At 43.3% G+C, this 14,029-nt stretch overlaps 1 protein-coding gene across 2 annotated transcripts in view; it reads right to left on the minus strand.

The window, feature by feature from the left end:
* Positions 1–1,724: 1,724 nt before the first annotated feature.
* Positions 1,725–14,029, minus strand: part of ifngr2 (interferon gamma receptor 2) — a 64,505-nt gene continuing 52,200 nt past the window's right edge. The window contains exons 2-7 of one of the 2 annotated variants that reach the window (XM_079666146.1): positions 10,059–10,173; positions 9,405–9,574; positions 8,994–9,139; positions 6,891–7,032; positions 5,282–5,424; positions 1,725–2,228 (exon numbers count right to left, since the gene is read on the minus strand). In XM_079666146.1, the coding sequence (XP_079522272.1) occupies positions 2,133–2,228; positions 5,282–5,424; positions 6,891–7,032; positions 8,994–9,139; positions 9,405–9,574; positions 10,059–10,173 (812 nt within the window). In that variant the 3' untranslated portion in view covers positions 1,725–2,132. The remainder of the gene's footprint in view (positions 2,229–5,281; positions 5,425–6,890; positions 7,033–8,993; positions 9,140–9,404; positions 9,575–10,058; positions 10,174–14,029) is intronic. The other variant, XM_079666147.1, reaches the window with a different exon arrangement.

The raw sequence follows: 14,029 nt of genomic DNA on the forward strand, positions 1-14,029 counted from the left end.
TCTTACCGAGGCCATAGTCTTTTGTTCTCATTAATGTCTATATTAATTCTAAAGTAAGCTGACTTTGGGGTTAAGGGAAGTTCAGGGAAGGCCTTAGGTCATGGGAACAGTTAAGCTTTGTTATTTACCTAATCCTAAAGATGTCATGGGACGATGGCGTTTGGATATTTACAAATATGGCTTTCATAGAGAAAAACAGGTGACTGTTGTGTGACAAGATACATGATAGGATGTGTGTGTGTGTTGAAGATGTTTAGGGGGAATGAGTATGTGTCCTGTCAAAGAGTCCTCTGTCATGACTCCAAATCATTGATTGGGGGATCTGCCTAAGGGCAGAGGGACAAACACACACACACACGCGCACAGAAGCAACAGATGGAATCAACAAACTGCTGACTCACTACCTGGGGTCCCGCCCAGAAGGGAAACACTGCCAACTCACTGGCTAGCTCGCTCAGAAGTGAACTCGCCAATAACAAATAGCTATGGAAGAGCAAGCGATAAAACTCCTACCCACCTGTGTATAAATGTTGTGATCATTTTGAAGATCGGCGCTCTTGTTTTTGACTTGCCGTTCCTGAGACGTGTCTCACACGGTGGTAGAACCTGAGTCCGGAGTACTCTGCAGAGTGCTTCTTGATTAGGTGATTGGGTGATGTATTGTATGTTTTTACCATTAAAGCAGATTATTGTTTAACCCTTATCCTGGTGCTTTGACTTTTCCTTCTTTTAAAACAAACTCATAGAGGATCGCGCGAAGCAGAGATTCTGCCTCAACAATGCTCATTCCAAGGTTCAGAAATTCTGCCAATAAGTCCTTATGTCTTTAATTCCCTAAAATTCTTGAAGCCACATTGAAGAGAGAATCAAGGTGGATTGTAATGGGACAGGCCCGGTTCCAGAACAAAATGACTCAGGGTGCATCTGAGATTAGAGAGGGTGCAGTGATAAAGTGTTATTTTTATAAGTGGGGAGTGGACCTAACACCCTCTGGGGGGTCCTCACCTCCTCTAGGGGGGTCCGGGGTCATGCTCCCCCGGGAAGATTTTTTTTTTTTAAATATTGAAGTTAAAAGCATCAATCTGGTGCACTTTGAGAGCAAAATGAAGAGATCTACATCTCAACACCCATATGAAACAGAACTGTAAACAGATTTACTTTTTCTTTATGGATATTTTACAAATCACTCCCCTTTTAAGACCAAAATGTCTACATGCACAGCAGAAGATGGCATCTTTTTGACATGAATATTCCAGCCAATCTATGTTTTGAAACCATGAGCTGCAAAATGAGCGCCTTACCCCACTGTACAGGCGAGTTGGGTACTTTTTTAAATATACCTGGGCAAGTTCTGTTTTGCCGAGGTCCTCTGGCACTTGCGGGTCGCTGAGGGGTGGCGGTGTTTGGGGCAACGAAGATGGCTGCGGCTGCTCCACCTCCGTGGGCGAGGCGGGCAAAGCCGGCGAGTCGGTCGGGAGGACGTTAGTGTCCACGACAGTGGCCGCGGGTAACGTAATGTCCCCATGATCTGTTATTACCTGCAGTAGATGCATTGTTACTGCTGGCGATAAGGGCTGGTTGTTTGAACCATTTTCTGATGCCCATCATTGACTGCTGTGTAAGCACCTTGCAGATGACGAACGTGTAGCGGCACAGGTCATGCGCACCTGACATAATAACGTTACTTACCGTTTAAATTGACCAAATAAATGCAGCAGACAATGTTATTTAACCACAATTACAATTTATTTTTATTTCAACTATATTCTTATTATTATTATTATTACTACTATTATTATTATTGTTATTATATATGTAATATTTTTCACTTTTAATTTTTCAAATGAGGGTGCATAACGACTCAACTGAGGGTGCAATGCACCCTCATGCACTCCCGTAGAACCGGGCCTGAGTGGGAAGCTTGTTTACTCGATGTAGACCTTATACCCTCTACCCAGCAATCACATTTCAACCTGACATCAAATCATTACTTGTAATGAGTTTAAATCCATCCCAGCAGAAAGTTTGTCCTAAGGGAGAAGCAGTGTCTCCCTACAGCTCAGTGTTGAGGTCTAATCGCCACACAAAAAAATAAGAAGGCCACTTAGAGGAATAGTAGTGCAGAAACAGTTTCATTCTCTGAGCTCTACTGGGGACATGGAAGTAATGACATCATAGGGCTCCTCAGTGCGGATGGGAAGGAAGGGCTCAGGAATTGGCTCGAGTAACTAGAAGAAAAGAAAAAAACAAGGATATTGTGGAGATAGTGGCATCATATGAAGGTATAAAACCTAAGAAATGTATCGGTGAGGGTAAACAGGCCCAGTGTTTCCCCTATGGAGTCATAGCAGCGATGCTAAGGCACGTGGGCCCAGCATAATGTGAGCGCGGAGCGCGTGGAATTCTTTCTATGTGTCAGCCAGCACAAGAAAGGCTCTTGAGGCCTATACCTAGCCAATTTGCTGCCCGAGGCGAGATGTTATATATAAAGAATAAATAAAAAATCTCTACAAAAGACAAATACACTACAAAAACAGAAACGTATTGACATAGGTAATATACGTCAAAATGGGTTCAAATGTATTCAGTATAGTATGAACATGTTTGACGTCACATCCTCTAGGGGGGTCCGGGGGTACGCCTGCCTGGGAAGATTTTTTTTGAAAGTAAAATGCTTCAATCTGGTGCACTTTGAGCACACAATTACTAGAGACCTGATCTAGGGGGTAAACTCTAAAACACCCATATGAAAAAGATCGGTTTACATTTTAATAATCAAATAAGTATGTGAACATAACCAATAACCTACCATAGCCAATAACAAATACATGTAGCTTATTTGATTTTTGTTGTTCATTCATATCTTATTTTACCTAGTTAACATTTATTTATTCATGCATATTTTGTATCTCTCCAACTTTAAACAATATTTTTGGTTTACTATCCTACAGTATACATTGGAATGATTTCAAACCTGTTTTTATTAATCCTAATAATTATAAAGGAGTGCCTTGGAAATATGTGTTTACATAATTTGTAAACACATATTTGTTTGAGACCCACTGAGATAACTTAGACTAAAATTAACTCTCTAAACACTCAGAGAGTCTTTTACCTCACTGAGCCTCTCAGTCTGACAGGAGAGCTCTCCTCCACCCTGGTTGTAGAAACATCTACTTCCTATATCCGTTAGCGCAGCTAGCACCAGATTCTAATAACAACAGAACCGGTACCGGTGCGCCCTCTCTCTCTCTTTCTCCTTCGCTCGCTCCCTCGCACTTTGGCTGTGAGCTGCGGGCGCCAGATAAGCCAACATCCCCCACTTTCATCACTTACAGCGCCCATCGTACAGGGCAAATGAAAAGTGTAACCGGGGTGAAAAGGGTGTTACATTTACTTAATTATGAATGTTGTTACATGAAGGCCGAATATGAGGATGACCCCCAACGGTCAAAAAAATGTTTTTCCCTCCCAGAGCTACCAGTGCAGCACCTCCCAGATCTATGCCAAAAATCGGCCCTGCCTAGTACATACAGTGGCAATGTCTCAAGATTTTGCAAAAATACACCTTTATTGAACATACAGTAACACAAATAGTACAAATCCACATAACAAACAATCAAAAATGAAAAGGGTCGCCACTTATTATTATTTTAATAAAAAAGTAAAAGAACATTTTTTCTTTTTTTTGCGTACCTGGCTGGCGCCCCCCTAGCAGCGGCGCTATTTGTATATACGGGAAACACTGAGGCCATATTCACCCCTCACCTCAAGATCTGTGATGCCCCTTTCCCATCAAAGCAGTTCCAGGGTCAGTTCGGAGCTAGTGCCCGATTAAGCACCGGTTCTTTCTGTTTCCAACGCAGCGGCCCCGTTCTAATCTGGCCCCACTCGACTGCCCGTCAAGAAACAAGATATAAATAGATAAAATACGTTGCGCTTATGTCTGAGGCGGGCCAGGGGTGCTGAGCAAAGTGACAAGACTAGGGGGATATTTATCAGCTGCTGTGTGACAGTCAGACACTGAATACTTTACAGCGGACGCTGCCTTGAGTTAACGGTAGACTAAACGGTAGACTAATCTCCGCTGGACGAGCAGCACTGCAGCAGTTGGTAAATGCCGCTGAACCACATTAATAAACAATTAACCACTGCACTCCGGAGAAAAGTGTAAGGGTTGAGAAGTAGTTATTTAATTTAATCTGGCTTTCTACGATTAATAGCAACACGATCATCGACGTAAGCGGTGATGTCATGACGACACAGCACCAGTCGGGCTCTGAGCGGTGGAAACACACCTGGGGCTAAAAAGAAGAACCGGTTCGGAACCAGAAACGCCCAAGCATGGAGCCTAAACTGGAACTGGTTTGATGGGAAAAGGGTATGAGTGAAAATGGTTCTATGGATTCTTCCCTTTAAAAAGACATTCCCACATTCTGTGATCCTGTTTGGGGTAAAAAATTATGCAGTTTTTTGATCAAGTATTTCTGCATGCTGGGGTCCCTAAACGGTCTTTGAAATTCACAAATTGGGTATGACTGGAGAGGCGGCTGGAAAGCTGACTCGTGTGGTACCAATGTGTTCATGTGAAAATATATGGTGACCAGGGGCGTCGCCTGGACCTGAAAACATTCGGGGCTTAGCCCACAGTGGCGGCGGCGCTACAGTGGAATTTTTTACTGCAACACTCCCCACACACAATACACCGCGACTGTTACAATGAAGGCTCGATAATCAGCTCACGGCATTAAGGCAGGGGTGAAGTGCTATTTTTTATGAGTGTGGTGCGGACCTCACCTCCGGGAAGATTTTTTTTTAAATATTGAAGTTAAATGCATCAATCTGGTACACTTTGAGAGCAACATTAAGAGATCTATGGATACATCTCTCAACACCCAGATGAAACAGAAATGTAAACAGATTTACTTTATGCATATTTTACAAATCAATCCCCTTTCAAACTGTATTCTTGTTTTACTGTCATATAGTATTTCATACCTTTTTTTCCCATTTATTCTCTTATTTTTTATAATAATAATCTGTCGTCATTCTCTCTCTCACACTCACACTCACTCACTCACACTCACTCACTCAAAAGCACCGGATGCCCAGGCCAGGCGACACCACTGATGGATGCCTTTTTTACCTTTAGGATAACAGTCCAATCTCGGTCCAATTGACAAATTGAAAAATGCATTTGCTGTGTGTGTATTGTATATTCGCTGTCTGAAACAGTGTGTACAGTGTGATTGAGGGGTTGTGTTTAAGTGTTTGTGCTTACGTGTTCTCGGAACGTGTATCGAGGTTGCAACCAACGTTTGAATCTCCCACGCTGGAAGAGGAAGAAGTACGCTATCACAGGAAACACAAGGAGCAGGACGCCCACAAGCACCACAGAGACTATGGTGACTGTCCTTCTGGAGTCTGACACACACACACACACACACACACACACACACACACACACACACACACACACACACACACACACACACACACACACACACACACACACACACACACACACACACACACACACACACACACACACACACACACACACACACACACACACACACACACACACACACACACACACACACACACACACACACACACACACACACACAAAAATACAGAAGAGGCCAATAAATTACAAGCACAGATGAAGATATGTTGTGGAGAATATCTTGAGTGCTACTGCTGTTTCAGAGCCTCATTTTTATCTCGTTCCTATCAAACCAGTTCCAGTTTTGGTTCCGTGGTTGGGCGTTTCTGGTTCCGAACCGGTTCTTCTTTTTAGCCCCAGGTGTGTTTCCACCGCTCAGAGCCCGACTGGTGCTGCATCGTCATGACATCACCGTTCACGTTGCTGATTTATTTCTGCGTCGGGTCGATGATCGTGTTGCTTTTAATCATACGAAGCCAGATTAAATACATTTTCTCCAAGAGTGCCATGGTTCATTGTTTATTAATGTGGTTCAGCAGCATTTACCGACCACTGCAGTGCTGCTCGTCCACTGGAGTTTAGTCTACCATTAACTCACGACAGAGTTTAGTCTACCGCTAATTCACGGCAGAGTCCGCTGGAGAGTATTCATAGTATCCCCCCCCCCCCATAAGTGAATGTGTGTCAGTCTGAATTGACACTGAATCACAACACTGTTATTAAAGTGTCTCTGGTATAAGACATGTGATGTTAGCATAGCAACCTAAGCTAATGTGACTATATTGACTGAAGGTTGTTATCATATTGTGGCATTAGCCGTTTTCTACAGGCACATTTTACCGGCTTATTTTTCTTTATGATTTAACTTGTTTATCCTGCCAGCGGGTGACTGACTTCACCCGCTGTTATAATAAAAAAAAAACAATCATATGAGACAGTGTGCTGATCTTCAAGACGGGAAATAACAGAGAGCAGATGGTCAATAAAAGTAAGGTAAAAACAGACAGCATCACACTATGCCTGGTTATTGTTGACTGGCTTTATAGAAGTGTGTTTTGTATGCGTGGCTCTAGTCACTTTGCTCAGCGCTGGTGCCCCCTCCGAAGTAGCCAGATGAGAGCCGGCCCTGCTGCGGTGGAAACAGGAAGAACCGGTTGTTAATCGGGCACTAGCTCCGAACTGACCCTGGAACTGTTTTGGTGGGAAAGGGGCAACATAGTGATATGATACTCAAAAGGAGTACATTTCAGCGGAATATTTAAAAATCTGTAAAATAATACCAGCTTCCATGCCAAGGAATGTTCATCTGAAATTGCAAAACCATAAAAACGGGGCAACTTTTTGGGAAAACTGCAGAAGCCAACCAAAGTAATGCGGCCAATGTGCTTTTTTAATGCCTGAACACTGGCTTTGCATGGCTGAAAAACTACCATGTCCTTACCTGACTCGGGGATGAGCTCACACTGGGTACAGGTGGGTAGTCCCTCGGTTTGTTTGAAATACAGGTACTGCACCCTAGTACAGTAGCGCTGTCCCTCCTGCAGCTCATCAATGGTCACTGAGGCCGGACCATCTTTATAATCCTGCATAAGAGTGCAAAGCGTTTGGATAATATCACTGCATTTTACACACACAAGGCCAATATTTCCTTTAGTGATGAACAAATGTAATTAAATATATAATTGCCATTATTATGACTTATTTCTACTATGACTGATATTTGCGATACAAGATAGAATGATCATTTTTGTTTTCCTTTTCATTGATAAACATATTAAATGATTATGGCGTTTGCCGGACTCTGTACAAAATGAAGAGAAATGCCTTGCTGAAGGGAACTCGACACAAGAGGTGAGCCTGCTTCCTTCCAGGGGTTAGGCCACACTCCGTACTTAGTCCATTTGGGTGGTGCATGTTAGTGCATGTGAGTGTAAGTTAGTGTAAGTTTAGCATTTTAGCACATTTGAGCGCAGTGAGCACATGTTAGTGCAAGCTCTGCACTGTGCTCAAACAGCGGGTTCGCTCAAAACGTCTATAAATGTAGTGGCAAGCGAGCGGTTCCCTCTCATGTAAACACTGTTGCTGTTGTTAGCACTGCAAGCACTATACGCTTTTGATAGCACTGTTAGCTGTTGTTATCACTGTTAGCTGTTATCCTCTGGCTCAGCAGTCGCCATGTGGAGGCAGTCCCTCTGCTTTACCCTTAAGTAAAACCATACAAATTGGAGGAATTGTGTTAAGACTCATACTGAGCCAGATAAAATTGGAAAGTGTTCTGCATTTTGGCCTTCTAATATAAGATGGATTTCTTGACAAACGAAAAAGATAATTTAGGTATTCAAAGCCTTGACTGTGAAACAGAATGTCAACATGTGGACCATTGCTGCACACCTTTGTTCTCAGTCTGTTTTCCTTCCTTTCAACTGTCTACATTGTATTCAATCATTAATTATCATGATTAGTCAATGGAGCTGTTGACACGGTTAGCATTTATGAGCCACTACCAAACACATCATCATACATAGTGAAATTGGCTTAAAAACACAGCACACAGGCAGGTGATGGCAGAGACAGTAGCAAGTCTGTCCTTCCCAATGCTGATCTCATCTTGGCTGTTGTCGACAGGGAGAGGAGATTAAGCCTTTTATTTAGTGTAAAAGGAGATCTTCACAAAAATGTTAACACCTAAACAGCACTTCGAAAATGAACCAGCTTAGTGTGAAAACAGTCTTAGATAACCTACAAAGTGAAACAGGTAGCAAAAGCAGGTGTCTAATAGTGCATTTCCACTGCAGGGCCTCGTGCGGCTTAGTACGGTATAGTTAGGCCCTGGTAGGACAGGCTCACTTTATGCTGCGTTTCCATTACAGTTTAGGAACTGGGGCAGTAACTATAGTAACGCAGTGTAGGCGGAGCCGTGAAGCCATCTTCAATGTGAAACACAAAACCAACATGAGCCGTTAGCTGTTAGCCCTCAGAGCTCACAGCTCTGAGGGCTAACAGCCATATCTGTTCAGAAACTAGACAAAAGTTAAACGAGTACAAACCACAGACTGTCTGTGTCATGGCGAATACAGTCGCTAGTTTATTTGTTCTGCAGGCCGTTGCTGTGAGTGTGGACGGTCGGTGCTTATACAGCGTTAGCTTAGCCGATCTCCATTCAGAAAACACGCATTTTAAAAGGTTTCTAGCCTGCCGTCTGTCTGCAGACTTGTCAAAGCATTAATTCATGGTTTTTACTAACCGGTATCAGTATGTTGTTACTTCGGCATCATTTTGAAATGTGTATTACAATTAAATCACGGTCAAATATGTTCATTTTGTTGTAGTTGCCAGCGATTCTCTCACTAGTTTAGCATACTCAGCCTGGTTGTTGGCCCGGAAAGAACCTCGATTTTGGAGAGCCAGAAAAACTGAAAAAGTACCCACTAGCCGGAACTACGCAGAGTGGAAACGCAAACAAACACGGGCGGGGCACGGCACGGCACGGGACGCTTATATCGCGCTGTAGTGGAAATGCGCCATAACTGACAAGGTTCCTCACCTGGAGGGCCTCTCCTTTCTTGCCATAGTAAACCCTGTACTTTGCATGGTCGGCATTTTCCCGAAGAAAAGTGGTGTTCCTACTCAAATGTACAGTGAGGGAGCCAGGACTCGCAGTGAGAATAAAGTCCGGAGTACAGAGGTGACCTGGAAAAGCACAATAAACATGTTGAGTGTTGACAAAATTAAGACAGAGATCAGTGTTTACTGTATTTGGGAATTGAAAGGATTTCTTCATGCTGTTATTCATAATGTCCACTGAAAATATTTCCCTCTAACCAACATTTGAATTGTATAGAAAATAGGCAACCATTTAATATCGACATATCTCGTTCGCACCACTGAGCCAGTGTGAACAATGCTATCATGGCGATCCACAGCACCCTCTTTACATGGTAGGTGGTGCTCTTACCATGTTTGCTACAGGCTTGGACTGATGAGGAGTTCTGCCCATGCCTCTCTGCTTGCACACGCAGCTTCACGCAGCCGTACTCACTCCTAGCTTTGATGGAACTGACATTGCAGGAATTTAAAGATGTATGGACACAGTATGGAACATCTGTCCACACAAAACTGTCAAAGCTGAGAAAAAGAAACAGGAGAAACCATTAGTTCTGTCATGATGCAACTGTCATGATAACTACTAAGAAAAAGACTGTCTGTGAGCTGTTTCACAACAAATAATACATCTGTCTATAAATAGAATGGATATAATAATAATAATAATAATAATATAATAATAATAATGTAAAAAGTATAATTCTACAGAAGGAAAAAATAATCAATATTCCTGCATTTTACATGCATTATTGTGTCACTTGCACTTTTATACTGCACATTTACTTCCTCTTTTATGTATATTACTTTATGTTGCGCTGTTGGAAGTGCCTGGGACTTGAGATTCTCATTGCCAACAAATGCACTGTGGCTATTGTGCATATGACATTAAAGCCTTTGAATCTTAACATATGTCCAGATATGACAGACAACAAAGAATCTTACTGATCGCTCCTCATGCAGGGTGTTGATTGGCACGCTGCACAAGGCCCCCACCATCAGAGCTCACCTGCTGTATTGAGCGGTGTAGGTGACATCTCCGTCGTCAGGGTCAGGACTCCATCTCAGCAGCCAGTTATCTACCTGGATGTCCTGTGGGGGTGCTGGAGGGGCTTCAGAAAACACTGGGACACATGGGGAGGGACATGAACAGAGAGGCGGATGAGAAGAGGATGTTCAACACTTTATGAAGCAGGCTTAATACAAGCTAAAGGCACATTGTGTCATAAGATCTGAGCTTTTTGTAGGAGTTAGTACTTGTCTGCAATTTTGACACAAATAAAACGTTTTTGAATTGTTAAATTAGACTTGGAAATTCTTTTTTTAAGATTGACTAACATCATAGAGTGGGGGAAAAAAGTATTTAGTCAGCCACCAATTGTGCAAGTTCTCCCACTTAAAAAGATGAGAGGCCTGTAATTTTCATCCTAGGTATACCTCAACTATGAGAGACAAAATGAGAAGAAAAAAATCCAGAAAATCACATTGTCTGATTTTTTAAGAATTTATTTGCAAATTATGGTGGAAAATAAGTATTTGGTCACCTACAAACAAACAAGATTTCTGGCTCTCACAGACCTGTAACTTCTTCTTTAAGAGCCTCCTCTGTCCTCCACTTGTTAACTGTATTAATGGCACCTGTTTGAACTTGTTATCAGTATAAAAGACACCTTTCCACAACCTCAAACAGTCACACTCCAAACTACACTATGGCCAAGACCAAAGAGCTGTCAAAGGACACCAGAAACAAAATTGTAGACCTGCACCAGGCTGGGAAGACTGAATCTGCAATAGGTAAGCAGCTTGGTGTGAAGAAATCAACTGTGGGAGCAATTATTAGAAAATGGAAGACATACAAGACCACTGATAATCTCCCTCGATCTGGGGCTCCACGCAAGATCTCACCCCGTGGGGTCAAAATGATCACAACAAGCAAAAATCCCAGAACCACACGGGGGGACCTAGTCAATGACCTGCAGAGAGCTGGGACCAAAGTAACAAAGGCTACCATCAGTAACACACTACGCCGCCAGGGACTCAAATCCTGCAGTGCCAGACGTGTCTCCCTGCTTAAGCCAGTACATGTCCAGGCCCATCTGAAGTTTTCTAGAGAGCATTTAGATGATCCAGAAGAGGATTGGGAGAATGTCATATGGTCAGATTAAACCAAAATAGAACTTTTTGGTAAAAACTCAACTAGACGTGTTTGGAGGAGAAAGAATGCTGAGTTGCATCCAAAGAACACCATACCTACTGTGAAACATGGGGGTGGAAACATCATGCTTTGGGGCTGTTTTTCTGCAAAGGGACCAGGGCGACTGATCCGTGTAAAGGAAAGAATGAATGGGGCCATGTATCGTGAGATTTTGAGTGACAACCTCCTTCCATCAGCAAGGGCATTGAAGATGAAACGTGGCTGGGTCTTTCAACATGACAATGATCACAAACACACACCGCCCGGGCAACGAAGGAGTGGCTTCGTAAGAAGCATTTCAAGGTCCTGGAGTGGCCTAGCCAGTCTCCAGATCTCAACCCCATAGAAAATCTTTGGAGGGAGTTGAAAGTCCGTGTTGCCCAGCGACAGCCCCAAAACATCACTGCTCTAGAGGGGATCTGTATGGAGGAATGGGCCAAAATACCAGCAACAGTGTGTGAAAACCTTGTGAAGACTTACAGAAAACGTTTGACCTCTGTCATTGCCAACAAAGGGTATATAACAAAGTATTGAGATGAACTTTTGTTATTGACCAAATACTTATTTTACACCATAATTTGCAAATAAAGTCTTTAAAAATCAGACAATGTGATTTTCTGGATTTTTTTTTCTCAGTTTGTCTCTCATAGTTGAGGTATACCTAGGATGAAAATTACAGGCCTCTCTCATCTTTTTAAGTGGGAGAACTCGCACAATTGGTGGCTGACTAAATACTTTTTGTATGTGTAATTCATGGCTCAATTCAAACGGGATCGAAAGGTAACTTTTCTCTCGCCATTGACTTCAATACATAATTTTTCTGAAATAGAGAGCCGAATTCCCTCCCTTTCCGGTGGAACTCCATGGGACCTTATTTCGGAAAAATTATCTGCCTGCTCTCCACAATGATCAATAACAGCGAACGGATGGTCAAAGTAAGGTACAAATAAACAGCATCACACGAAGCCTGGTTAGTGTTGCCTGACTTTATAAAGTCTGTTTTTTTTTGGTTGTGTTCTAGTCACTTTGCTCAGCGCTACTGCTTGTTACAACTTTCATTTGCCTTAATCGCTGTAAACTGTTATGCTTCTACACCGACAATGTTTGGGTGCTTGGTAAGCACCGGTTTTCGGTGCTTAGAGCAGGCTCCGCTGCGGTGTGAACAGGAAAAAACTGTGCTTATCAGGCTCTAGCTCCAAACCGGCCCTGGAACCGCGTTGGTGTGAAAGGGAAATTCAAAACCCTGAGGGCTGGCGCGCACCGGCTGAGGTGGGATCCCGGCCCCGCGGGGCTGGGCGCACCACCGGCCCGTCTCACCCGCACCGTCTGGGAGGTGGAGCATGAGTACGTGCAATAGGACCAAGCGGCAAACTCTGGGGAAGAGCCGGGACGCCAATACGGAAGTGCCTCAAACTGCAGTTCATCTAGTGGCCACTAGGAGCAGTCTACAGAAGGGAGCAATTTCCATAGACCCAAATGTTAAAATGCCCAACTTTAGAGCAGAATTAAACATGTTTACATCATGGTTCAAAAAACCATATTCTCTGAATAGTTAGATCCCCCCTTCATGAAAATGGATTGGGGGGGTGAATTTTTTCTCAACTCATCTGTTTAATTAATATTAAGCCTTAAAGCTTTTGCATAAATTAGGGCGTGGTCACTTTGATGGACATGTACATGGCTCACTGTCAGCTAACAGCAACTTGTCCACTCTGCTAGGCTACAACCATAGAGGCTACAACGTTAGTTAGTTGTAGTTACTGTACTTGACCCTTTAGCTTTAGCCGTGTTCGTGGTGATTGTGCCTTTTAGGGAATATTGTTACAAATACCAGACAATTAATTAAAACTTAATTAAGTCTAAAATGATAATATTATACATGTCCCGTTCACAGGTGTTTGTGTGCTTAGTAGCTTAGCTTGTTACTTATTAGCCAGCTAAGGACGTAACCCTTTACACATACATATACATTTTAGTTTATGATTCAGCCTTGGGTAAGACTTTTATAGTCTATGGCAGGGGTCGGCAACCCCTGGCACGCGTGACAGCATTGGCACGCGGCACCGTAACCAGTGGCACACTAGGAATAAGTGGAATAAGTGTGCAAAATATTTAAATTGTATTTTCGGATCCTGAACGAGACCGCCGCCAGAGCGCGTCTCCCCGTTACCTGCAGAAGGAAGCCATGCACGCAACGCAGCCCCGCTCTCTTTACTCCAGGTGACTTTCTGCCGCTTTCCTCCGTGGTGCAGTGCTGATCGTTTCACCACGGAGGAAAGCACTTCACAAATTGCAGTACCCATAAGGAGCTGTACTGTTTAGTTGAAAGCCCAGTGGCGATCTGCTCATCTCTCATCGAAATAATATGCTACAAAGGGGCGGACTGGCCATCTGTGTGTTGAACTTTCCTGTCGGCTCCCAGACCGTAGTCGAGGAGGGCAGAAGCAACAAGCTTCAGGTTCAATAACCCACTTTAGCTTAAATGACTGGAGAGAGGTGAGCTCTTCTTGGGAGGCCATTGCATTTATTTAGCTGTTCTTCTGTTTCACAAAATACATCACAGACATCTGTTTTTCTGCTTTCCCGTTTCACTTCCAGAAAAATACACACGCTCGCTCACTGTCGCTCTACCATCCACAAACACATGCACAAGCCACACCCCTCTCTCTCTATCTCTCTCTCTTAAAGGGACAGCGATCTCATCTCACTCTGCATGACCGGACGCGACCCTAATATCATAACATGTGTGCTCTGGAGAATCACAGAACGGACGATCGCCCTTATTA

The sequence above is a fragment of the Notothenia rossii genome (assembly GCF_949606895.1).
Source record: "Notothenia rossii genome assembly, chromosome: 2".
Taxonomy (NCBI): domain Eukaryota; kingdom Metazoa; phylum Chordata; class Actinopteri; order Perciformes; family Nototheniidae; genus Notothenia; species Notothenia rossii.